General features: G+C 37.7%; 2 protein-coding genes and 1 long non-coding RNA gene across 5 annotated transcripts; 1 reads left to right on the top strand and 2 right to left on the bottom strand.

Moving 5' to 3' along the window:
* Positions 1–506: 506 nt before the first annotated feature.
* LOC121883844 (tryptase-2-like) lies at positions 507–4,909 on the bottom strand. Its single transcript, XM_042392304.1, has 5 exons — positions 4,811–4,909; positions 3,408–3,585; positions 1,709–1,983; positions 1,024–1,163; positions 507–826 (listed from the first exon to the last, which is right to left on the bottom strand). Exons 1-5 carry the CDS (start codon positions 4,860–4,862, stop codon positions 647–649), a joined length of 825 nt encoding a protein of 274 aa, XP_042248238.1. The 5' UTR covers positions 4,863–4,909; the 3' UTR covers positions 507–646.
* A 606-nt stretch (positions 4,910–5,515) lies between these two features.
* On the top strand, positions 5,516–8,381 carry LOC121883846. Its single transcript, XR_006092271.1, has 3 exons — positions 5,516–6,421; positions 6,539–6,571; positions 7,483–8,381. It is a non-coding gene; the product is annotated as an uncharacterized LOC121883846 (long non-coding RNA).
* A 279-nt stretch (positions 8,382–8,660) lies between these two features.
* Positions 8,661–23,391, bottom strand: LOC121883843 (tryptase-2-like). 3 transcript variants are annotated; one of them, XM_042392302.1, is made up of 5 exons: positions 23,286–23,391; positions 21,945–22,122; positions 20,189–20,463; positions 9,180–9,313; positions 8,661–8,980 (listed from the first exon to the last, which is right to left on the bottom strand). In XM_042392302.1, the coding sequence occupies exons 1-5, from the start codon at positions 23,335–23,337 to the stop codon at positions 8,801–8,803; spliced, it is 819 nt and encodes a 272-aa protein (XP_042248236.1). In that variant the 5' UTR covers positions 23,338–23,391; the 3' UTR covers positions 8,661–8,800. The 3 variants fall into 3 exon arrangements, with proteins under 3 accessions (XP_042248236.1, XP_042248237.1, XP_042248235.1); XM_042392303.1 differs by lacking the exons at positions 20,189–20,463; positions 21,945–22,122; positions 23,286–23,391 and adding exons at positions 9,859–10,133; positions 11,315–11,492; positions 12,656–12,761; XM_042392301.1 differs by lacking the exons at positions 8,661–8,980; positions 9,180–9,313 and adding exons at positions 19,001–19,320; positions 19,519–19,658.
* Between the last annotated feature and the right edge of the window lie 3,242 nt (positions 23,392–26,633).

A 26,633-nucleotide genomic window follows, 5' to 3' on the forward strand; every position in this document is an offset into this window, starting at 1 on the left:
TTATTGAGATATTTTAGTCTGTAGTGGTGGACTGACTGATCAGCTGTCCATTGCTTGAGTCAAGCTGCCAGCAAGACCAACAAATCAGATTTTAAAAAATGTCACTAAGAAAAAGTTGATTAATTTCAGAGCTACACAAGAGAACACTTTTCTCACATGTATTGAAAGTGCGTTAATTTCAGGGAAATGCATCCAGCTGTTCAGAAAATATCTGAAAAATGCATAAAATGTGGCATCTCATCTTGAGATGAATTCTGCAAGACATATGAAGTAAAAGAAACATGTAGTTGAGGATATATGTGTGAGAGGAAGGGTTAGTGTGTTAGTTCAGGAGTGGAGGGGTGTATACTGTGTGTAGATAAAAATGTCTGTTTTTGTGAATATGCCCAAAGCATGTGGACTGTGTTTGTTGCTAGAACGTAATACAGTGTGCCATCTGACTGTGCTGAACTTACTCCACAAGGGTTTGAACAGAAATTTTCCAAAACACATAGAGACACTGAAAATGATGCTTAAAAGCTTTAATGCAAAGAATTTAGTTGAGGAAAGCAGAGTACATGTCATCCAGTGTAAATGACTGCATGGACTGACAGAACAATCCGAGAAAAACTAGAAAGAGTAAGGCAGGTTGTCTGGTGAGTCGACTTTAGACCTCGGCTGAAGCTTCCTCGCCGCGGTGGATGTAACTGTTGATGAAGTCCAGATACTCAGACACTCTGGTGTAGAGGCCAGGGCCCTCACTGCGTTTACAGCTCTCATAACTCACAATGCCCACCTGCTTAAACACACCACCAACACGACACGCCAGCGGGCCGCCTTCATCCCCCTGAAGAACACAAAAAAAACATGACGTTCATTGTGTAAGTGCTTGATTCAGTGTGTAGTTTACCTCTATGTAAAAACATCAGTTACTGTCATGTCAGATTTACTCCCAGCTGCCCACATTCAGCATCTAAGATTGATTTTATGTTGAGAATTGAACTTATATTATACAACTCAATGGACTTAAATAGTAAAACTCACCGTGCAGGTGTCCTTGTCTCTTGCCTTGTCCCCTGCACACAGCTCTTTAGAAGTCAGCCAAGGATACGTTGCCTTACAATCCTTATCAGAGACGATGGGAATCTTCAGCTCCTGAAGGGTTTCTGGAGACGGCAGTGGAGCTGCATGGACACATATAGAATAAGTGATATAATGATGTAGTTTAGTGACCAAGGTATTTGTGGCTTGATGTTTCAATGTTTTTCTGTCTGTGGTAAACTAAGCCTTGAGAGAGGAGATCATATCATTCATAGTGGGTAGGGTCATATCATAGCAGGGTCCATGGTCCATATTAACAAGCCATTTTGCCAATTAGGAGCCCACACAGCTGCACTAGCTGCTCAGGGTTGTTTGGGCTGAGCTCTGCTGTCACTGACATGACACATTAAAACTCAATATGTTCAATTTTCCCTTCCAAATAAGTGCAACAAAACTAACAGGAGAGAGAGGGAGATTACAATAATTTAAAAAATATATATAGAATAAAGATAACAACTAAACTCAGTCTGTACACACCTACAGTCCTGAGAGAAACCTAATCAGGCCAAATAAGTGAAAACACTTTTGGAGCCCTAAATTCTGAGAAGGACAAACTAACACATTATATCTCATGTGTTGAATCTGTACAAAAACAGTTTTGGTCACCTACTTGATGTGCAGAACTTACCATCATTCTTAATGTTGCCCCAGCCAGCGATCCAACAGTCAGATGATGCATGAAGGTTGACGTTGGCCTTGGGCAGCTCCACCCGTCCACCCTGTCCTTTAGTCAACTTTTTCTTCAACCAGACCAGGGCGATGTTGTTCTGATAGCCTCCGCCAAAGGATCGGTACTGAGGGTGTTTGTAGACATCATTTATACCCACATAACGTGTAGCCGCCTCGTGCAGCTTGTATGAGCCAACAAAAACCAGTGATCGACGCAAGTCAGGATTACGCTGGCTGGCAACACAAACACACATATACTGTGTTAGTTTTTCAGCATTTTTTGATGACCCTTCATTATGTACATATACCTTAACACACACAACACACTTGTATTGCAGTATGTAGGTGGGTTCTGCAAAAGTGGGACATTTAAGCATTGCCTTGTTTTTCCATTTGACTGGATGAAACCAATAATGATTATATATCTATTAGTCACTTATATTTGTGTGACATCATCATTGTGGGTGTGACAGAAATTCATACAGTCTGGTTGGCGTGTGTTCAGGCAAAGTGTAAGGCCAAATGAATTGTACTGATATTTTTATAATACAGCATCACATTTTGGTAGGTTGTTCTGATACCAGGCTCAATATATTCATATTGACTATGGATCAAACAGCTACAGGTAATGTGAAATGGATTACTCATAGTGATGAACTCACAGAAAATGATCATCCGACTCTGCAGTTCCCTTCAACTCGACAGAGCTCATTGATTTGATTCTCCAGTTTGCAACTTTGTTTTGTTTCACTCTCACAGTTCTCACTGTGTAATTTTCAGCTGCAGCATATTTTTCACAGGAGTTGTAAGAGACAAAATTCACAACTTAAAGAGAGTGAATATTGCTTTTATATTGGTAAAGTCACAAGAAACACAACTCCAAATGAATGTTAATATTTCTGTGTGTCTGTTGGATGTGTGAATAAACAACTTTAAACACTGTCAGAGGTGTGTTTACAGCTTGCTGCTCGAAGTGGCCAAAACCTCAGTTATTTTAAAGTTTAAACAAATACAAATTGGCCAGCTACGGCCTTGTATCTTAATCATCTTTATTTTTCTGGGGATTTGTATTTTGAGCACTGCTTAAGGTGTTAGCGTATTTTATGCAGTATTATTGCAATACTAACAGATAAGGATAATGAGCTGGATCAAGATGTTAAAGCTGTTGTGCTGTAATGTAGATTTTGCTGTAGTTCAGATCAGATCAAGGATGTCAAATTTTGTAACATATTTATTAGTTTTCAGAATCTATGTCCACAACTATTTTAACTTTAGCCTCAGTTACCCATTGTATTTTATGACAAATTATTTATAATATTTTAGTGTTCAAAGATTTATTTACTGGTTAAACAGTTTTCATGGGTTAAAGTAACAGCAGTCACACTTTCATTGAGGTTTGTTGTTACATGAATTGTATTAAAATGTTCAAATGTATATTGATAGTTATTGATTTCAGTATAATTATCAAATGTTTTCAAAGAAAGCAATTGAAGTTTTGAATCAATTCAGTAACTTTTAACTTTTCAACAGTAATCAGTTTGCCAGTATTTCTTTCTACCATAAGTCTCCGGGGTAAAAGCCAGCGCAGTGGTGATACAAGCAATCAGTGTTATGCAGATGATTAGTGTCCTGTGAAAAAAAGACAGTTACACACTTACTCATCCCAGCAGCTTGCAGCAGTCAGCACCCACTGATCGCTGGCGATGGAGCCGCCGCAGCGCCACTTATCGTGGCCATCAGATGCTGTGATGTTTATGTGAACCATCCACGGCCATCTGTCCTTTACAGCATCCTTCCCCCCAACGATGGAGCTCTCCACCTCAGCCCCAAACAAACCTTTAGAAAGATGCAATGATGAAACTTTCAAAAAAGTTATGTTGAGGTAGAAGTATTGAGATGGTTACATTAAGTATAAAGTTGAAAGTATTTGACATATTTGACAAATCAGACATTGCCTTTGGTTGAATCTACAGTCTGGTCACTACAGGAAGAGATGCTGTGTAAATAGTTTGCACAGATCAACCTAAAATGTCCAGGTATGTTGTTTTGCCAGAGAAGACTCCAGATATTGATACCATGTTTTTCGTAGTTGGCTCTTAAGATTTTTTTATTTCTTTATTTGGTGTTTCAAGAGAAACTATGGTCCACTTTAACACAGTTCTGTAAAGTAACTCATTTTCTTCATCACAGTTTAGTTTGGTCGTCTTTCTGCCGCTGAAACAAATGTATTAAAGAAAATAGTTAATATTGCATCTAAAATTACTGGTCACTTATTGGTCTTTAAGGTGTATTCTTGTTTTAGCTTAGTTTTCAGGATTTAATGGTACTTTGTGTATTTTAATACGATTTTATTCCTATGCTGTGTTGAATATTGTCCTGGCTGTGGAGCTCTATGAGTTTATCAAGGTGAGTTCCTAATGTTTGTTGTAATGGCAATAAAGTTAATTAAACTCTCAATTGAACTCAGCTTAACTACCACATTATGACTTGTAAAAAGGTTTGTCAGTTTATTAAGGTAGTCCTTCTGGTGATATTAGAATAATGTTCTTTAGATGACAAGGAAAACGTTAACCTTGACTCAACTTAAAAATAGATTCACAACTCACACTAAATCCTTTCTAATTAAATCAACACAATGCAGTTTAAATTCTAACTGAAACAGGTGTTTTAAAGTAAAGGCACCATTTCAGCAGAGTTGGGATGAACATTTTAAAAACTGTAATAGGTCATTCCCACATTATTAAAGAGTGCAACAATCATTATAACTTAATAACTAATTATATGACAACAATGAAATTATGGAAAACACAATGACACCAGTAAAAAAGCAGCACCAGGAACACATAAAATCAAACTATGTCCATGAGTCTGTGGCCCTGGTGCACGCTGGGAGGATTCCCTACATGCCTACCTCAGGATGCTACGATAGAGACACACAAACTACACATTTTTAGATGAACTCTAATAAGAACATTTAATATTTGGCCTCCACTGCCAACTTAATTGAATCCAAATAAGAATTAACACATCGGTCAAAATGTACACTGAATGTCTTTCTCACCTCCAGTGTTGTGGATCAGGACCAGCACAGTCAGTAGTTTGCAGAAAGCCATGGCTGTGATGGAGTTAGGCAGTGGCCCTAACCTTTATACACACAGCTGGAGATAAAATCAGCTTCTAATCAACACTAATCGCCTTCCCTTTCCTCTCAAACCAGAGGTGTGAAAGTACATTTACTCAATTATTGTCAAGTACAAATTGCAAATACACGTATTTTGCCTGAGTATTTTCATTTTGTAAGGATTTATATATTTGCTGCACAACATTTCAGAGAGAAATATTGTTTTTTAAATATATTTTATATTCATCTCACACTTGTGGCACTTTAATTAACAAGGTTATAGATTCAGAACATTTGCTCTTTAAATATAACTCACTGAATGTTTAAACTAGAGTATTTTGGTCAAAAGCTGAATTCTCTATTTCATTCATTTAAAAGCAGCTTTTTACAGTAAACTGATATTATGAAGGATATTCTGGCTCTCCTGCCTGTCCTGATCCCAATAACAATACAAGAAATTCTAAATTATCTTATTATTATATTGTTCCTCTAATTTTATTGTTGGATTTAGTCTATCTGCTGCTCAGACTGTTTTGTAGGCTACTATGTATTGTTGCATAACCCTTTATTTCAACCTTCCCTATTTGAGAGTAATGAGCAGTATATAAACACTCAATAAATCAACACACTATAATGCATTTGTAAAACTGTAGAATCAAACATGAAAACATTTTAAAGTTTTGATTATTGTTACATGTATTTTCTGTGTTGATCAGTTGATTTGTCGACTATTAGAATTCCTCTCATGAAACATCTGTAACTGATGTATTAACAGTTAGTGAAAGCTTGGTAACAGTATACTGTGACTGTACACACATGAACTATTTATTGAAAGTATTTATCCACTTTTAAATGTTAGTAAATAATCATTCACACTTTAAAATAGTTTGTAAATGTGTTCAAAACTCATGAATACATAAACCGAATTATCATTATTCTGTCAAACCATTATTGTGTATTAAGTGTTTATATCCTGCTTATAAATGTTAAATATGGGTTTAAAATGGCCAGAAAGGCACATGTGATGCTGAAAGTAGGAACAGTGAAGGGACTTCTGCTTTTAGCCAGCTGTCACGAAACCACAGATCATTTAGAGAAACGTCTTGTCTTTTTAATATCACAAGACACCGCTCTCACTGTATGAAATAAATTCCCAGCTAGAGTGTCTCCTGTAAAAAAGTGTCTCCCGTCATCGAACGGGAACCGACCGGGATTGGCTTTGTTTCTGCGGGGATTTATTTGTGTGAAACACCGCGTTTCATGTAACGTTCATGGATGTCTGGTAACGTCGTCAAAGTTTATAAACTACATCAGCTGCAGTCATGAGAAATATAACTTAGCCTGTAAGTTGTTGTGAACTTGCCGTCTGTGTCAGCATTAACGCAGTCTACGATGTCTCCTGAGTGTTTCAGCAGTTTGAAATGTTAGCCTGCTAGTTCTTTTATTTAGCCTGTTAGCTGGGTCTGCTTTTATTCAGCCTGTGTAGATTTGTAAACATGGAGCAGACAGCCAGCGTTAACGCAGATCCTGCTCAAAGCTCCGACAGTAATGGTGAGTCCGTCATTTGTCAGTTGTTTGTTTGAATTGACTCATAAACATACAGTACTAAAAATTCACACGTTACGTTAAGGTGAGTTGCTAATGCTCTTGTTTATCTGTTATTTACAGGTCGTTGGCGCAACTGGACTGGCTTTTGATAACGTTAAGTTTCTATTTTATAAAAGCACTGACTGAAGCTGGGTTTGCCATTACACATATGTTTTATCAACTCAACTTAAGATTAATTAACACATCTACATCTGAAGTGTAGAATAAATAAAGTGACAAATGGCAGTGTAAGCCAGTATTAGACATAAAGTAAAAGAAGTGCTGACTGTGAAATGACAGTCAATACTAATGAAGCTCACAGCTTCCTCATAGTGTTTCCTTATTGTTGCAGTGTAGCATGTCCATACTTTTATATTCACTCTCAGACAAACAGAAAGGTACAGAAACCCTCTGTTTGATTTATATTGAAGAAATGAAAGGTTATTTGCAACCCCTGACAACTTCAACAAAGATGTAAATAAAATTCTTGTTTTTCCCAAAAGTGTTTCAGATGATTTTCACCTTAAAGTGAACCTATGTGAATTTTGCTGAGCAGCAGCAACTCTGGCCAGAATCGACAAATACAGGATAAACGATGCTAAATGCTAAAATGTATTGACAGTGAACTGGCTCAGTAATGTCAGTCACACATTAATATCTATCTATAATTAGCTATCATTAGCCACCATCAGTGACTGGTCATACCAGACCAAGTGAGGCTGTAGCAACAAAAAGTTAATTGAATTGAACAAAAGTGAATTATATTGCTGATGAATTCAACTTAACATATGTATGAGGGAAAATGTGCAATTTCTTCTGTCAGAGGTTACATAGTGTAACTTAAAATGTTGAAATAATATTAAAGAAATATGCAGTGACATAAGGAGGGAAATGCAATTAGTCAGAAAAAGTTAGCTGGTACAATTAGAAAAATAACTACTAGCAAGCTACAACAAAATTGAGTTCGTTGGTGTGTGTGTGTGTGTGTGTGTGTGTGTGTGTGTGTGTGTGTGTTTGGGGGACAGAGGCTTCAAAGTAAAGAGATTGGATGGCACAATAACACAGACTGCAGAGAAAGACAGAGGCATCACTCTCTTCCAGACAGACCAGCGTCAGTATAATGTCAGCATAGACACTCTGTGTAAGTAACTTGCTCCCTTTAAGCACATAGCTGATCTACAGAACACATGGCAGCTTCAATATATTTTGCCCAGAGACAGAGAAACCAACTAGGAGTCTGAAACTCACTATAAAGCTGTGTAAAGCTGAGGGGAGCTGCAGAGTCGCTGATAATTCTCTGTAGGTTCATCACTACTAGTGACACTTCTCACATCACACACTGTCATTTCATACATTATAGCTGCTTTAATAGAACCCTGTGGAGTTCTTGACCACTATTAGTACTTTGGAGCAATTTTCTGTGTGTTGCCTTCAGGGCCACTGAACAAATGGATTTTGACGTGTTGTCATGTCATCTCCATGACAACTGCACAAACTCCATTTGCTATGGAAGACCATGAGCTGCAGGTAAAAGCTTTAGAAATCCTGGTAAGGCAACCTTGAGTGAAGATGATTTTGTCAAACATTCAATTGTTGTTTGTAGATTTCACTGATAACAAAACGTTATATTATCAGTGGCACTAGATGAGAGATCACCAAAGTCATACTGATTCATGAATGTCCAATCTATCCTATAATTATTGAGATATTTTAGTCTGTAGTGGTGGACTGACTGATCAGCTGTCCATTGCTTGAGTCAAGCTGCCAGCAAGGCCAACAAATCAGATTTTAAAAAATGTCACTAAGAAAAAGTTGATTAATTTCAGAGCTACACAAGAGAACACTTTTCTCACATGTATTGAAAGTGCGTTAATTTCAGGGAAATGCATCCAGCTGTTCTGAAAATATCTGAAAATTGCATAAAATGTGGCATCTCATATTGAGATGAATTCTGCAAGACATATGAAGTAAAAAAAACATGTAGTTGAGGATATATGTGTGAGAGGAAGGGTTAGTGTGTTAGTTCAGGAGTGGAGGGGTGTATACTGTGTGTAGATAAAAATGTCTGTTTTTGTGAATATGCCCAAAGCATGTGGACTGTGTTTGTTGCTAGAATGTAATACAGTGTGCCATCTGACTGTGCTGAACTTACTCCACAAGGGTTTGAACAGAAATTCTCCAAAACACATAGAGACACTGAAAATGATGCTTAAAAGCTTTAATGCAAAGAATTTAGTTGAGGAAAGCAGAGTACATGTCATCCAGTGTAAATGACTGCATGGACTGACAGAACAATCCGAGAAAAACTAGAAAGAGTAAGGCGGGTTGTCTGGTGAGTCGACTTTAGACCTCGACTGAAGCTTCCTCGCCGCGGTGGATGTAACTGTTGATGAAGTCCAGATACTCAGACACTTTGGTGTAGAGGCCAGGGCCCTTACCGGGTTTACAGCTCTTATAACTCACAATGCCCACCTGCTTAAACTCACCACCAACACGACACGCCAGCGGGCCGCCTTCATCCCCCTGAAGAACACAAAAAAAAAACATGACGTTCATTGTGTAAGTGCTTGATTCAGTGTGTAGTTTACCTCTATGTAAAAACATCAGTTACTGTCATGTCAGATTTACTCCCAGCTGCCCACATTCAGCATCTAAGATTGATTTTATGTTGAGAATTGAACCTATATTATATAACTCAATGGACTTAAATAGTAAAACTCACTGTGCAGGTGTCTTCTGCCTTGTCCCCTGCACACAGCTCTTTAGACGTCAGCCAAGGATACGCCGCTTTACAATCCTTATCAGAGGCGATGGGAATCTTCAGCTCCTGAAGGGTTTCTGGATATGGCAGTGGAGCTGCATGGACACATATAGAATAAGTGATATAATGATGTAGTTTAGTGACCAAGGTATTTGTGGCTGGATGTTTCAATGTTTTTCTGTCTGTGGTAAACTAAGCCTTGAGAGAGGAGATCATATCATTCATAGTGGGTAGGGTCATATCATAGCAGGGTCCATGGTCCATATTAACAAGCCATTTTGCCAATTAGGAGCCCACACAGCTGCACTAGCTGCTCAGGGTTGTTTGGGCTGAGCTCTGCTGTCACTGACATGACACATTAAAACTCAATATGTTCAATTTTCCCTTCCAAATAAGTGCAACAAAACTAACAGGAGAGAGAGGGAGATTACAATAATTTAAAAAATATATATAGAATAAAGATAACAACTAAACTCAGTCTGTACACACCTACAGTCCTGAGAGAAACCTAATCAGGCCAAATAAGTGAAAAAACCTTTGGAGCCCTAAATTCTGAGAAGGACAAACTAACACATTATATCTCATGTGTTGAATCTGTACGAAAACAGTTTTGGTCACCTACTTGATGTGCAGAACTTACCATCATTCTCAATGTGGCCCCAGCCAGCGATCCAACAGTCAGATGATGCATGAAAGTTGTCATTGGCCTCGGGCGGAGTCACCCGTCCACCCTCTTTGTCAGTCAAATTTTTCGTCAGCTCGACCAGGGCGATGTTGTTCACAGAGCCGCCGTGAAAGGATCGGTACTGAGGGTGTTTGATGACACTTCTTACACCCAGGTAACGTGTAGGCGCCTCGTGCAGCTTGTATGAGCCAACAAAAACCATTGATCGACGCAAGCTAGGTTTACGCTGGCTGGCAACACAAACACACATATACTGTGTTAGTTTTCCTGCATTTTTTGATGACCCTTCATTATGTACATATACCTTAACACACACAACACACTTGTATTGCAGTATGTAGGTGGGTTCTGCAAAAGTGGGACATTTAAGCATTGCCTTGTTTTTCCATTTGACTGGATGAAACCAATAATGATTATCTATCTACTAGTCGCTTATATTTGTGTGACATCATCATTGTGGGTGTAACAGAAATTCATACAGTCTGGTTGGTGTGTATTCAGAGTGTCAGGCCAAATAAATTGTACTGGTATTTTTATAATACAGCATCACATTTTGGTAGGTTGTTCTGATACCAGGCTCAATATATTCATATTGACTATGGATCAAACAGCTACAGGTAATGTGAAATGGATTACTCATAGTGATGAACCCACAGAAAATTATCATCCGACTCTGCAGTTCCTTTCAACTCGACGGAGCTCATTGATTTGATTCTCCAGTTTGCAACTTAACTGTTTTGTTTCACTCTCACAGTTCTCACTGTGTAATTTTCAGCTGCAGCAGACAGCTGTGGTCAATGAAAAGGCTGTAAAAACCCACTTTACACTACCTGCTCAGCACCAAACAGCAAATGGACTAATTAGCAACTAGCTGGTGAACATAGTGGAGCATTTAGCAGCCAGATATGTTTCACAGGAGTTGTTAGAGACAAAATTCACAACTTAAAGAGAGTGAATATTGCTTTTACATTGGTAAAGTCACAAGAAACACAACTCCAAATGAATGTTAATATTTCTGTGTGTCTGTTGGATGTGTAAATAACCAACTTTAAACACTGTCAGAGGTGTGTTTACAGCTTGCTGCTCGAAGTAGCCAAAACCCGTTATTTTAAAGTTTAAATAAATACAAATTGGCACTTTCATTGAGATTTGTAGTTACATGAATTGTATTAAAATGTTCAAATGTATATTGATAGTTATTGATTTCAGTATAATTATCAAATGTTTTCAAAGAAAGCAATTGAAGTTTTGAATCAATTCAGTAACTTTTAACTTTTCAACAGTAATCAGTTTGCCAGTATTTCTTTCTACCATAAGTCTTCGGGGTAAAAGCCAGCGCAGTGGTGATACAAGCAATCAGTGTTATGCAGATGATTAGTGTCCTGTGAAAAAAAGACAGTTACACACTTACTCATCCCAGCAGCTTGCAGCAGTCAGCACCCACTGATCGCTGAGGATGGAGCCGCCGCAGCGCCAGTTTTCAGTGCCCTCAGATGTTGTGATGTTTATGTGAACCATCCACGGCCATCTGTCCTTTACAGCATCCTTCCCCCCAATGATGGAGCTCTTCACCTCAGCCCCAAGCAAACCTTTAGAAAGATGCAATGATGAAACTTTGTAAAAGTTATGTTGAGGTAGAAGTATTGAGATGGTTACATTAAGTATAAAGTTGTATCTGGAGAAGACTCCAGATATTGATACCATGTTTTTCGTAGTTGGCTCTTAAGATTTTTTTATTTCTTTATTTGGTGTTTCAAGAGAAACTATGGTCCACTTTAACACAGTTCTGTAAAGTAACTCATTTTCTTCATTACAGTTTAGTTTGGTCGTCTTTCTGCCGCTGAAACAAATGTATTAAAGAAAATAGTTAAGATTGCATCTAAAATTACTGGTCACTTATTGGTCTTTAAGGTGTATTCTTGTTGCAGCTTAGTTTTCAGGATTTAATGGTACTTTGTGTATTTTAATACGATTTTATTCCTATGCTGTGTTGAATATTGTCCTGGCTGTGGAGCTCTATGAGTTTATCAAGGTGAGTTCCTAATGTTTGTTGTAATGGCAATAAAGTTAATTAAACTCTCAATTGAACTCAGCTTAACTACCACATTATGATTTGTAAAAAGGTTTGTCAGTTTATTAAGGTAGCAAATGATATTTTACTAATAAGAGTAGGTATGTTGAAGTTGAAACTCCACTAAATGACTCATTAGTCCTTCTGGTGATATTAGAATAATGTTCTTTAGATAACAAGCAAAACGTTAACCTTGACTCAACTTAAAAATAGATTCACAACTCACACTAAATCCTTTCTAATTAAATCAACACAATGCAGTTTAAATTCTAACTGAAACAGGTGTTTTAAAGTAAAGGCACCATTTCAGCAGAGTTGGGACGAACATTTTAAAAACTGTAATAGGTCATTCCCTCATTATTAAAGAGTGCAACAATCATTATAACTTAATAACTAATTATATGACAACAATGAAATTATGGAAAACACAATGACACCAGTAAAAAAGCAGCACCAGGAACACATAAAATCAAACTATGTCCATGAGTCTGTGGCCCTGGTGCACGCTGGGAGGATTCCCTAAATGCCTACCTCAGGATGCTACGATAGAGACATACAAACTACACATTTTTAGATTAACTCTAATAAGAACGTTTAATATTTGGCCTCCACTGCCAACTTAATTGAATCCAAATAAGAATTAACACATCGGTCAAAATGTACACTGAATGTCTTTCTCACCTCCAGTGTTGTGGATCAGGACCAGCACAGTCAGTAGTTTGCAGAAAGCCATGGCTGTGATGGAGTGAGGCAGTGGCCCTAAGCTTTATACACACAGCTGGAGATAAAATCAGCTTCTAATCAACACTAATCGCCTTCCCTTTCCTCTCAAACCAGAGGTGGAAAAATACATTTACTCAATTGTGCTTTTAATATATTTTATATTCATCTCAAACTTGTAGCATTTTATTTAACAAGGTTATAGATTCAGAACATTTGCTCTTTATATATGACTCACTGAAAGTTTAAACTAGAGTATTTTGGTCAAAAGGAACAGCTGAATTCTCTATTTCACTCATTTAAAAGCAGCTTTTTTACAGTAAACTGATATTATAAAGGATATTCTGGCTCTCCTGCCTGTCCTGATCCCAATAATAGTACAAGAAATTCAAAATTATTTTGTTATCATAGTGTTTCTCTAATTTTATTGTTGGATTTAGTCTATCTGCTGCTCAGACTGTTTTGTAGGCTACTATGTATTGTTGCATAACCCTTTATTTCAACCTTCCCTATTTGAGAGTAATGAGCAGTATATAAACACTCAATAAATCATTTATAACACACTATAATGCATTTGTAAAACTGTAGAATCAAACATGAAAACATTTTAAAGTTTTGATTATTGTTACATGTATGTTCTGTGTTGATCAGTTGATCTGTCGACTATTAGAATTCCTCTCATGTAACATCTGTAACTGATGTATAAACAGTTAGTGAAAGCTTGATAACATTATACTGTGACTGTACACACATGAACTATTTATTGAAAGTATTTATCCACTTTTAAATGTTAGTAAATAATCATTCACACTTTAAAATAGTTTGTAAATGTGTTCAAAACTCATGAATACATAAACCGAGTTATCATTATTCTGTCAAACCATTATTGTGTATTAAGTGTTTATATCCTGCGTATAAATGTTAAATATGGGTTTAAAATGACCCGAAAGGCACATGTGATGCTGAAAGTAGGAACAGTGAAGGGACTTCTGCTTTTAGCCAGCTGTCACGAAACCACAGATCATTTAGAGAAAGGTCTTGTCTTTTTAATATCACAAGACACTGCTCTCACTGTATGAATTAAATTCCCAGCTAGAGTGTCTCCTGTAAAAACAAACACAAACGTTACTTTTAGGTGAGTTGCTAATGCTTTTGTCTATCTGTTATTTACAAGTCGTTGGTGCAAATGGACTGGCTTTTGGTAAGTTTCTGTTTTATAAAAGCACTGACTGAAGCTGGGTTCTCCTTTACACATGTTTTTTCAACTCAATTAAAGATTAATTATCACATCTACATCTGAAGTGTAGAATAAATAAAGGGACAAATGGCAGTGTAAGCCAGTATTAGACATAAAGTGAAAGAAGTGCTGACTGTGAAACGACAGTCAATAGAGATGCATCACTCTCTTCCAGACAGACCAGCATCAGTATAGTGTCAGCATAGACACTCTGTGTAAGTAACTTTCTCCCTTTAAGCACATAGCTGATCTACAGAACACATGGCAGCTTCAATATATTTTGCCCAGAGACAGAGAAACCAACTAGGAGTCTGAAACTCACTATAATATAACCCTTAAGAGCCTTTAGGGTTCTTAAGGGTCTGAACATCTCTAAGGTTGTGGTGACTGATGTTGCTCTCTCTGGTCATTCCTGTGTATTCTTTGAGAGTGCTATCTCCATGCACACAAATGTTCAAACAGAGGTAATCACAAAACGGTATATCACTAACAACACCAGTGAAATATTTATTCAGGCCTTCTCTGTCATACCTGCCCTCTCTTGAGTCTCAGTCAATGAGCTTGTAGATAATTTCAGTTCTAAAATTACAAATGTTATTGATGCCATTGCACCTATTAAGGTGAAGGCTGTCTCTGGTAAAAAAAGATCTCCATGGAGAAACGCTAAGCTGGTCAGAAAGGAAAAAAGAGAGTGTCGAAAAGCTGAACGCAGGTCGCGAAAAACAAATCTCCAGGTTCTTTATGACATCTATAAAGAGAGACAGCACATTTATAATTTGGAACTGAGAAATGCAACGCGGTCCTTCTTCTCTGATATCATTGCCAAAAACATTAATAATGCACATGCCTTATTTGCCACTGTCGACAGGCTATCAAATCCTCCTGTGTCAGTAGCCCCTGAACTTCTGTCCACCAAGGCTTACAATGAATTTGCCTCATTCTTCACTGACAAAAGTCAGAAAATAAGACAAACAGTCAGTGCCTCCATATCAGGTGCAGGATATGCGCTGTCCCTGTGTCCATTTAAAATCAATTTTAGTAGTATGACACAATTCCATCCGATCAACCATAAAAACCTGGAGAACATTATACAACATCTGAAATCCTCCTCTTGCTGCCTTGATATTCTGCCTACAGGCTTTTTCAAAACTGTTTCAAATTGAATGGCCTCAGATCTTCTACAGATTGTCAACACATCTCTTCTCTCAGGTGTCTTCCCACAGGCCCTGAAAACTGAAGTCATCAAGCCACTCTTAAAAAAGAACACTCTAGACACTTCACTTATGAGCAACTATAGGCCCATATCAAACCTCCCATTTTTAAGCAAGATCATTGAAAAAGCTGTTTTTCAACAACTGAACAACATTGTGGCACTAAACAACTGTTTTGATGCCTTCCAGTCAGGATTTCAACCACACCACAGCACTGAGACTGCTCTTGTTAAAGTCTCCAATGACATACACTTAAACACCAACAGTGGGAGAATTACAGTATTAGTATTACTAGATCTCAGTGCCGCATTTGACGCAGTCGACACACATCTGAGCGGACAATAATGACATGCGGAGTTCCCCAAGGCTCTATTCTGTTCAACATCTACATGCTTCCACTAGCTCAGATTATGGGAAACAATAAAATATGCTACTACAGTTATGCGGATGACACACAAATTTACATAACCGTATCACCAGGGGACTATAGTCCAATACAAGCACTGAGTAAGTGCATTGAACAAATCAATGATTGGATGTGCCAGAATTTTCTTCACTTAAACAAAGACAAAACTGAAGTAATTGTTTTTGCAGCCAAAGAAGAACGTTTAAAAGTCAGCACTCAGCTTCAATCAGTAATGTTAAAAACCACAAACCAAGCCAGAAATTTTGGTGTAGTCATGGACTCAGACCTGAATTTCAACAGCCACATTAAGACAGTTACAAAGTCAACCTACTATCACCTGAAGAATATATTAAGAATGAAAGGACTTATGTCTCAGCAGGATTTGAAAAAACTTGTCCATGCATTTATCTTCAGTAGACTTGACTACTGTAATGCTGTCTTCACAGGTCTCCCTAAAAAAATCGGTCAGACAGCTGCAGCTGATTCAGAACGCTGCTGCTCGAGTCCTCACTAAGACTAAGAAAGTGGATCACATCACTCCAGTTCTCAGATCTTTACACTGGCTTCCTGTCTGTCAAAGAATTGACTTTAAGATATTGCTGTCGGTTTATAAAGCACTAAATGGTTTAGGGCCAAAATACATCTCTGATCTGCTGCTACATTATGAACCATCTAGACCTCTCAGGTCGTCTGGGACAGGTCTGCTTTCTGTCCCCAGAGTAAAAACTAAACATGGTGAAGCAGCTTTCAGTTTTTATGCTCCACATATCTGGAACAAACTCCCAGAAAACTGTAGATCTGCTGCGACTCTCAGGTGCCTGATTGGCACCTGCTTGGCCTGCCATGACTGCCCTTCACCGTCAGGCCCGTTTGCGCTGGTGTCGACAACACGTGCACTGGAACCTGAACATTTGGAGGAACGTTATGTTCAGCGATGAGTCTACAGCAGTTGGATCGTAGGGTCAAAGTGTGGAGAAGACGCGGAGAAAGCTATGCTGATTGCTGCACCGATAGACTAACATCTTTTGGTGGAGGCAGTGTGATGGTGTAGGGCCGCATCTCCCTCACTGCAAAAACGAGGCTTGTCATCATTGGAGGCAATCTCAATGCAGAGAGATATCGAGATAAAATTCTGCAACCAGTGGCAATCCCATATCTCCACAGTCTGGGACCGAACTCTATCCTCCAAGATGACAACGCTTGCGCTTGCTTGCGCTTTTGGTCAAAAGGAACAGCTGAATTCTCTGTTTCACTCATTTAAAAGCAGCTTTTTACAGTTAACTGATATTATGAAGGATATTCTGGCTCTCCTGCCTGTCCTGATCCCAATAACAATACAAGAAATTCTAAATTATCTTATTATTATATTGTTCCTCTAATTTTATTGTTTGATTTAGTCTATCTGCTGCTCAGACTGTTTTGTAGGCTACTATATATTGTTGCATAACCCTTTATTTCAACCTTCCCTATTTGAGAGTAATGAACAGTATATAAACACTCAATAAATCATTTATAACACACTATAATGCATTTGTAAAACTGTAGAATCAAACATGAAAACATTTTAAAGTTTTGATTATTGTTACATGTATTTTCTGTGTTGATCAGTTGATTTGTCGACTTATTAGAATTCCTCTCATGTAACACCTGTAACTGATGTATAAACAGTGAAAGCTTGATAACAGTATACTGTGACTGTACACACACAAACTATTTATGAAAAGCATTTATTCACTTTTTAATGTTAATAAATAATCATTCACACTTTAAAATAGTTTGAAAATGTGTTCAAATTTTTTTCATTATTTTGTCAAACCATTATTGTGTATTAAGTGTTTATATCCTGCTTATAAATGTTAAATATGGGTTTAAAATGGCCAGAAACGCACGTGTGATGCTGAAAGTAGGAACAGTGAAGGGACTTCTGCTTTTAGCCAGCTGTCACAAAGCCACAGATCATTTAGAGAAAGGTCTTGTCTTTTTAATATCACAAGACACCGCACTCATTGTATGAATTAAATTCCCAGCTAGAGTGTCTCCTGTAAAAACAAATACAAACGTTACTTTTAGGTGAGTTGCTAATGCTTTTGTCTATCTGTTATTTACAGGTCGTTGGTGCAAATGGACTGGCTTTTGGTAAGTTTCTGTTTTATAAAAGCACTGACTGAAGCTGGGTTCTCCTTTACACATGTTTGTTCAACTCAATTAAAGATTAATTACCACATCTACATCTGAAGTGTAGGTGAATAAATAAAGGGACAAATGGCAGTGTAAGCCAGTATTAGACATAAAGTGAAAGAAGTGCTGACTGTGAAACGACAGTCAATAGAGATGCATCACTCTCTTCCAGACAGACCAGCATCAGTATAGTGTCAGTATAGACACTCTGTGTAAGTAACTTGCTCCCTTTAAGCACATAGCTGATCTACAGAACACATGGCAGCTTCAATATATTTTGCCCAGAGACAGAGAAACCAACTAGGAGTCTGAAACTCACTATAAAGCTGTGTAAAGCTGAGGGGAGCTGCAGAGTCGCTGATAATTCTCTGTAGGTTCATCACTACTAGTGACGCTTCTCACATCACACAGTGTCATTTCATACATTATAGCTGCTTTAAAAGAACCCTGTGGAGTTCTTGACCACTATTAGTACTTTGGAGCAATTTTCTGTGTGTTGCCTTCAGGGCCACTGAACAAATGGATTTTGAACTGTTGTCATGTCATCTCAATGACGACTGCACAAACTCCATTTGCTGTGGAAGACCATGAGCTGCAGGTAAAAGCTTTAGAAATCCTGGTAAGGCAACCTTGAGTGAAGATGATTTTGTCAAACATTCAATTGTTGTTTGTAGATTTCACTGATAACAAAACGTTATATTATCAGTGGCACTAGATGAGAGATCACCAAAGTCATACTGATTCATGAATGTCCAATCTATCTTATAATTATTGAGATATTTTAGTCTGTAGTGGTGGACTGACTGATCAGCCGTCCATTGCTTGAGTCAAGCTGCCAGCAAGGCCGACAAATCAGATTTAAAAAAATGTCACTAAGAAAAAGTTGATTAATTTCAGAGCTACACAAGAGAACACTTTTCTCACATGTATTGAAAGTGCGTTAATTTCAGGGAAATGCATCCAGCTGTTCTGAAAATATCTGAAAATTGCATAAAATGTGGCATCTCATCTTGAGATGAATTCTGCAAGACATATGAAGTAAAAAAAACATGTAGTTGAGGATACATGTGTGAGAGGAAGGGTTAGTGTGTTAGTTCAGGAGTGGAGGGGTGTATACTGTGTGTAGATAAAAATGTCTGTTTTTGTGAATATGCCCAAAGCATGTGGACTGTGTTTGTTGCTAGAATGTAATACAGTGTGCCATCTGACTGTGCTGAACTTACTCCACAAGGGTTTGAACAGAAATTCTCCAAAACACATAGAGACACTGAAAATGATGCTTAAAAGCTTTAATGCAAAGAATTTAGTTGAGGAAAGCAGAGTACATGTCATCCAGTGTAAATGACTGCATGGACTGACAGAACAATCCGAGAAAAACTAGAAAGAGTAAGGCGGGTTGTCTGGTGAGTCGACTTTAGACCTCGGCTGAAGCTTCCTCGCCGCGGTGGATGTAACGGTTGATGAAGTCCAGATACTCAGACACTTTGGTGTAGAGGCCAGGGCCCTCACTGCGTTTACAGCTCTCATAACTCACAATGCCTGCCTGCACAAAGCGACCACCAACACTACACGCCAGCGGGCCGCCTTCATCCCCCTGAAGAACACAAAAAAAAACATGACATTAATTGTGTAAGTGCTTGATTCAGTGTGTAGTTTACCTCTATGTAAAAACATCAGTTACTGTCATGTCAGATTTACTCCCAGCTGCCCACATTCAGCATCTAAGATTGATTTTATGTTGAGAATTGAACTTATATTATATAACTCAATGGACTTAAATAGTAAAACTCACCGTGCAGGTGTTCTTGTCTCTTGCCTTGTCCCCTGCACACAGCTCTTTAGAAGTCAGCCAAGGATACGCCGCCTTACAATCCTTATCAGAGATGATGGGAATCTTCAGCTCCTGAAGGGTTTCTGGAGACGGCAGTGGAGCTGCATGGACACATATAGAATAAGTGATATAATGATGTAGTTTAGTGACCAAGGTATTTGTGGCTGGATGTTTTAATGTTTTTCTGTCTGTGGTAAACTAAGCCTTGAGAGAGGAGATCATATCATTCATAGTGGGTAGGGTCATATCATAGCAGGGTCCATGGTCCATATTAACAAGCCATTTTGCCAATTAGGAGCCCACAAAGCTGCAATAGCTGCTCAGGGTTGTTTGGGCTGAGCTCTGCTGTCACTGACATGACACATTAATACTCAATATGTTGAATTTCCCCTTCAAAATAAATGCAACAAAACTAACAGATTACAATAATTTAAAAATATATATAGTATAAAGAATAAATTAAACTCAGTTTGTACACACCTACAGTCCTGACAGAAGTCTAATCAGGCCAAATAAGTGAAAACACCTTTGGAGCCCTAAATTCTGAGAAGAACAAACTAACACATTATATCTCATGTGTTGAATCTGTACAAAAACAGTTTTGGTCACCTACTTGATGTGCAGAACTTACCATCATTCTTAATGTTGCCCCAGCCAGCGATCCAACAGTCAGATGATGCATGAAGGTTGACGTTGGCCTCGGACAGATTCACCCGTCCACCCTGTCCTTGAGTCAACTTTTTCGTCAGCTTGACCAGGGCGATGTTGTTCTGATAACCTCCGCCAAAGGATTGGTACTGAGGGTGTTTGATGACACTATTTACACCCACGTAACGTGTAGCCAACTCGTGCAGCTTGTATGCGCCAACAAAAACCATTGATCGATGCAAGTCAGGATAACGCTGGCTGGCAACACAAACACACATACACTGTGTTAGTTTTTCAGCATTTTTTGATGACCCTTCATTATGTACATATACCTTAACACACACAACACACTTGTATTGCAGTATGTAAGTGGGTTCTGCAAAAGTGGGACATTTAAGCATTGCCTTGTTTTTCCATTTGACTGGATGAAACCAATAATGATTATATATCTACTAGTCGCTTATATTTGTGTGACATCATCATTGTGGGTGTGACAGAAATTCATAGAGACTGGTTGGTGTGTGTTCAGGCAAAGTGTAAGGCCAAATAAATTGTACTGGTATTTTTATAATACAGCATCACATTTTGGTGGGTTGTTCTGATACCAGGCTCAATATATTCATATTGACTATGGATCAAACAGCTACAGGTAATGTGAAATGGATTACTCATAGTGATGAACTCACAGAAAATTATCATCCGACTCTGCAGTTCCCTTCAACTCGACGGAGCTCATTGATTTGATTCTCCAGTTTGCAACTTAACTGTTTTTTTTCACTCTCACAGTTCTCACTGTGTAATTTTCAGCTGCAGCAGACAGCTGTGGTCAATGAAAAGGCTGTAAAAACCCACTTTACACTACCTGCTCAGCACCAAACAGCAAATGGACTAAAGAACATTTAGCAGCCAGATATGTTTCACAGGAGTTGTAAGAGACAAAATTCACAACTTGAAAAGAGTGAATATTGCTTTTACAGTTGTAAAGTCACAAGAAACACAACTCCAAATGAATGTTAATATTTCTGTGTGTCTGTTGGATGTGTGAATAACCAACTTTAAACACTGTCAGAGGTGTGTTTACAGCTTGCTGCTCGAAGTGGCCAAAACCTCAGTTATTTTAAAGTTTAAACAAATACAAATTGGCCAGCTACAGCCTTGTATCTTAATCATCTTTATTTTTCTGGGGATTTGTATTTTGAGCACCGCTTAAGGTGTTAGCGTATTTTATGCAGTATTATTGCAATACTAACAGACAAGGATAATGAGCTGGATCAAGATGTTAAAGCTGTTGTGCTGTAATGTAGATTTTGCTGTAGTTCAGATCAGTCAAATTTTGTACCATATTTATTAATTTTCAGAATCTATGTCCACATCTATTTTAACTTTAGCCTCAGTTACCCATTGTATTTTATGACAAATTATTTATAATATTTTAGTGTTCAAAGATTTATTTACTGGTTAACCAGTTTTCATGGGTTAAAGTAACAGCAGTCACACTTTCATTGAGGTTTGTTGTTACATGAATTGTATTAAAATGTTCAAATGTATATTGATAGTTATTGATTTCAGTATAATTATTACATGTTTTCAAAGAAAGCAAATGAAGTTTTGAATCAATTCAGTAACTTTTAACTTTTCAACAGTAATCAGTTTGCCAGTATTTGCACAGTGGTGATACAAGCAATCAGTGTTATGCAGATGATTAGTGTCCTGTGAAAAAAAGACAGTTACACACTTACTTATCCCAACAGCTTGCAGCAGTCAGCACCCACTGATCGCTGAGGATGGAGCCGCCGCAGCGCCACTTATCGTGGCCATCAGATGTTGTGATGTTTATGTGAACCATCCACGGCCATCTGTCCTTTACAGCATCCTTCCCCCCAACGATGGAGCTCTTCACCTCAGCCCCAAGCAAACCTTTAGAAAGATGCAATGATGAAACTTTGTAAAAGTTATGTTGAGGTAGAAGTATTGAGATGGTTACATTAAGTATAAAGTTGTATCTGGAGAAGACTCCAGATATTGATACCATGTTTTTCGTAGTTGGCTCTTAAGATTTTTTTATTTCTTTATTTGGTGTTTCAAGAGAAACTATGGTCCACTTTAACACAGTTCTGTGAAGTAACTCATTTTCTTCATTACAGTTTAGTTTGGTCGTCTTTCTGCCGCTGAAACAAATGTATTAAAGAAAATAGTTAATATTGCATCTAAAATTACTGATCACTTATTGGTCTTTAAGGTGTATTCTTGTTTTAGCTTAGTTTTCAGGATTTAATGGTACTTTGTGTATTTTAATACGATTTTATTCATATGCTGTGTTGAATATTGTCCTGGCTGTGGAGCTCTATGAGTTTATCAAGGTGAGTTCCCAATGTTTGTTGTAATGGCAATAAAGTTAATTAAACTCTCAATTGAACTCAGCTTAACTACCACATTATGATTTGTAAAAAGGTTTGTCAGTTTATTAAGGTAGCAAATTATATTTTACTAATAAGAGTAGGTATGTTGAAGTTGAAACTCCACTAAATGACTCATTAGTCCTTCTGGTGATATTAGAATAATGTTCTTTAGATGACAAGGAAAACGTTAACCTTGACTCAACTTAAAAATAGATTCACAACTCACACTTAATCCTTTCTAATTAAATCAACACAATGCAGTTTAAATTCTAACTGAAACAGGTGTTTTAAAGTAAAGGCACCATTTCAGCAGAGTTGGGACGAACATTTTAAAAACTGTAATAGGTCATTCCCTCATTATTAAAGAGTGCAACAATCATTATAACTTAATAACTAATTATATGACAACAATGAAATTATGGAAAACACAATGACACCATTAAAAAAGCAGCACCAGGGACGCATAAAATCAAACTATGTCCATGAGTCTGTGGCCCTGGTGCATGCTGGGAGGATTCCCTACATGCCTACCTCAGGATGCTACGATAGAGACATACAAACTACACATTTTTAGATGAACTCTAATAAGAACGTTTAATATTTGGCCTCCACTGCCAACTTAATTGAATCCAAATAAGAATTAACACATCGGTCAAAATGTACACTGAATGTCTTTCTCACCTCCAGTGTTGTGGATCAGGACCAGCACAGTCAGTAGTTTGCAGAAAGCCATGGCTGTGATGGAGTGAGGCAGTGGCCCTAAGCTTTATACACACAGCTGGAGAGATGAAATCAGCTTCTAATCAACACTAATCGCCTTCCCTTTCCTCTCAAACCAGAGGTGGAAAAATACATTTACTCAATTGTGCTTTTAATATATTTTATATTCATCTCACACTTGTAGCATTTTATTTAACAAGGTTATAGATTCAGAACATTGGCTCTTTATATATGACTCACTGAAAGTTTAAACTAGAGTATTTTGGTCAAAAGGAACAGCTGAATTCTCTATTTCACTCATTTAAAAGCAGCTTTTTACAGTAAATTGATATTATAAAGGATATTCTGGCTCTCCTGCCTGTCCTGATCCCAATAATAATACAAAGAATTCAAAATTATTTTGTTATCATAGTGTTTCTCTAATTTTATTGTTGGATTTAGTCTATCTGCTGCTCAGACTGTTTTGTGGGCTACTATGTATTGTTGCATAACCCTTTATTTCAACCTTCCCTATTTGAGAGTAATGAGCAGTATATAAACACTCAATAAATCATTTATAACACACTATAATGCATTTATAAAACTGTAGAATCAAACATGAAAACATTTTAAAGTTTTGATTATTGTTACATGTATTTTCTGTGTTGATCAGTTGATTTGTCGACTATTAGAATTCCTCTCATGTAACATCTGTAACTGATGTATAAACAGTTAGTGAAAGCTTGATAACAGTATACTGTGACTGTACACACATGAACTATTTATTGAAAGTATTTATCCACTTTTAAATGTTAGTAAATAATCATTCACACTTTAAAATAGTTTGTAAATGTGTTCAAAACTCATGAATACATAAACCGAGTTATTCATTCTTCACTGACAAAAGTCAGAAAATAAGACAAACAGTCAGTGCCTCCATATCAGGTGCAGGATATGCGCTGTCCCTGTGTCCATTTAAAATCAATTTTAGTAGTATGACACAATTCCATCCGATCAACCATAAAAACCTGGAGAACATTATACAACATCTGAAATCCTCCTCTTGCTGCCTTGATATTCTGCCTACAGGCTTTTTCAAAACTGTTTCAAATTGAATGGCCTCAGATCTTCTACAGATTGTCAACACATCTCTTCTCTCAGGTGTCTTCCCACAGGCCCTGAAAACTGAAGTCATCAAGCCACTCTTAAAAAAGAACACTCTAGACACTTCACTTATGAGCAACTATAGGCCCATATCAAACCTCCCATTTTAAAGCAAGATCATTGAAAAAGCTGTTTTTCAACAACTGAACAACATTGTGGCACTAAACAACTGTTTTGATGCCTTCCAGTCAGGATTTCAACCACACCACAGCACTGAGACTGCTCTTGTTAAAGTCTCCAATGACATACACTTAAACACCAACAGTGGGAGAATTACAGTAATAGTATTACTAGATCTCAGTGCCGCATTTGACGCGGTCGACACACATCTGAGCGGACAATAATGACATGCGGAGTTCCCCAAGGCTCCATTCTGTTCAACATCTACATGCTTCCACTAGCTCAGATTATGGGAAACAATAAAATATGCTACTACAGTTATGCGGATGACCTACAAATTTACATAACCGTATCACCAGGGGACTATAGTCCATTACAAGCACTGAGCAAATCAATGATTGGATGTGCCAGAATTTTCTTCAGTTAAACAAAGACAAAACTGAAGTAATTGTTTTTGCAGCCAAAGAAGAACGTTTAAAAGTCAGCACTCAGCTTCAATCAGTAATGTTAAAAACCACAAACCAAGCCAGAAATTTTGGTGTAGTCATGGACTCAGACCTGAATTTCAACAGCCACATTAAGACAGTTACAAAGTCAACCTACTATCACCTGAAGAATATATTAAGAATGAAAGGACTTATGTCTCAGCAGGATTTGAAAAAACTTGTCCATGCATTTATCTTCAGTAGACTTGACTACTGTAATGCTGTCTTCATAGGTCTCCCTAAAAAATCGGTCAGACAGCTGCAGCTGATTCAGAACGCTGCTGCTCGAGTCCTCACTAAGACTAAGAAAGTGGATCACATCACTCCAGTTCTCAGATCTTTACACTAGCTTCCTGTCTGTCAAAGAATTGACTTTAAGATATTGCTGCTGGTTTATAAAGCACTAAATGGTTTAGGGCCAAAATACATCTCTGATCTGCTGCTACATTATGAACCATCTAGACCTCTCAGGTCGTCTGGGACAGGTCTGCTTTCTGTCCCCAGAGTAAAAACTAAACATGGTGAAGCAGCTTTCAGTTTTTATGCTCCATATATCTGGAACAAACTCCCAGAAAACTGTAGATCTGCTGCGACTCTCAGGTGCCTGATTGGCACCTGCTTGGCCTGCCATGACTGCCCTTCACCGTCAGGCCCGTTTGGGCTGGTGTCGACAACACGTGCACTGGAACCTGAACATTTGGAGGAACGTTATGTTCAGTGATGAGTCTACAGCAGTTTGATTGTAGGGTCAAAGTGTGGAGAAGACGCGGAGAACGCTATGCTGATTGCTGCACCGATAGAGTAACATCTTTTGGTGGAGGCAGTGTGATGGTGTAGGGCCGCATCTCCCTCACTGCAAAAACGAGGCTTGTCATCATTGGAGGCAATCTCAATGCAGAGAGATATCGAGATAAAATTCTGCAACCAGTGGCAATCCCATATCTCCACAGTCTGGGACCGAACTCTATCCTCCAAGATGACAACGCTTGCGCTTGCTTGCGCTTTTGGTCAAAAGGAACAGCTGAATTCTCTGTTTCACTCATTTAAAAGCAGCTTTTTACAGTTAACTGATATTATGAAGGATATTCTGGCTCTCCTGCCTGTCCTGATCCAAATAACAATACAAGAAATTCTAAATTATCTTATTATTATATTGTTCCTCTAATTTTATTGTTTGATTTAGTCTATCTGCTGCTCAGACTGTTTTGTAGGCTACTATATATTGTTGCATAACCCTTTATTTCAACCTTCCCTATTTGAGAGTAATGAACAGTATATAAACACTCAATAAATCATTTATAACACACTATAATGCATTTGTAAAACTGTAGACTCAAACATGAAAACAATTTAAAGTTTTGATTATTGTTACATGTATTTTCTGTTGATCAGTTGATTTGTCAACTATTAGAATTCCTCTCATGTAACACCTGTAACTGATGTATAAACAGTGAAAGCTTGATAACATTATACTGTGACTGCACACACACAAACTATTTATTAAAAGCATTTATTCACTTTTAAATGTTAATAAATAATCATTCACACTTTAAAATAGTTT

Source organism: Thunnus maccoyii, chromosome 18, assembly GCF_910596095.1.
Source record: "Thunnus maccoyii chromosome 18, fThuMac1.1, whole genome shotgun sequence".
Lineage (NCBI taxonomy): Eukaryota > Metazoa > Chordata > Actinopteri > Scombriformes > Scombridae > Thunnus > Thunnus maccoyii.

What these genes read in the sequence shown, in the direction of transcription:
- LOC121883844 (XM_042392304.1), bottom strand. Translation starts at nt 4,862, where the DNA reads ATGGCTTTCTGCAAACTACTGACTGTGCTGGTCCTGATCCACAACACT. An exon ending in GGGCAACATTAAGAATGATG is followed by an intron (nt 1,164 to 1,708) that starts GTAAGTTCTGCA and finishes GTGTCCATGCAG; the next exon opens with CTCCACTGCCGTCTCCAGAA. An exon ending in GAGACAAGGACACCTGCACG is followed by an intron (nt 827 to 1,023) that starts GTGAGTTTTACT and finishes TGTGTTCTTCAG; the next exon opens with GGGGATGAAGGCGGCCCGCT.
- LOC121883843 (XM_042392301.1), bottom strand. Translation starts at nt 23,337, where the DNA reads ATGGCTTTCTGCAAACTACTGACTGTGCTGGTCCTGATCCACAACACT. An exon ending in GGGCAACATTAAGAATGATG is followed by an intron (nt 19,659 to 20,188) that starts GTAAGTTCTGCA and finishes GTGTCCATGCAG; the next exon opens with CTCCACTGCCGTCTCCAGAA. An exon ending in GAGACAAGAACACCTGCACG is followed by an intron (nt 19,321 to 19,518) that starts GTGAGTTTTACT and finishes TGTGTTCTTCAG; the next exon opens with GGGGATGAAGGCGGCCCGCT.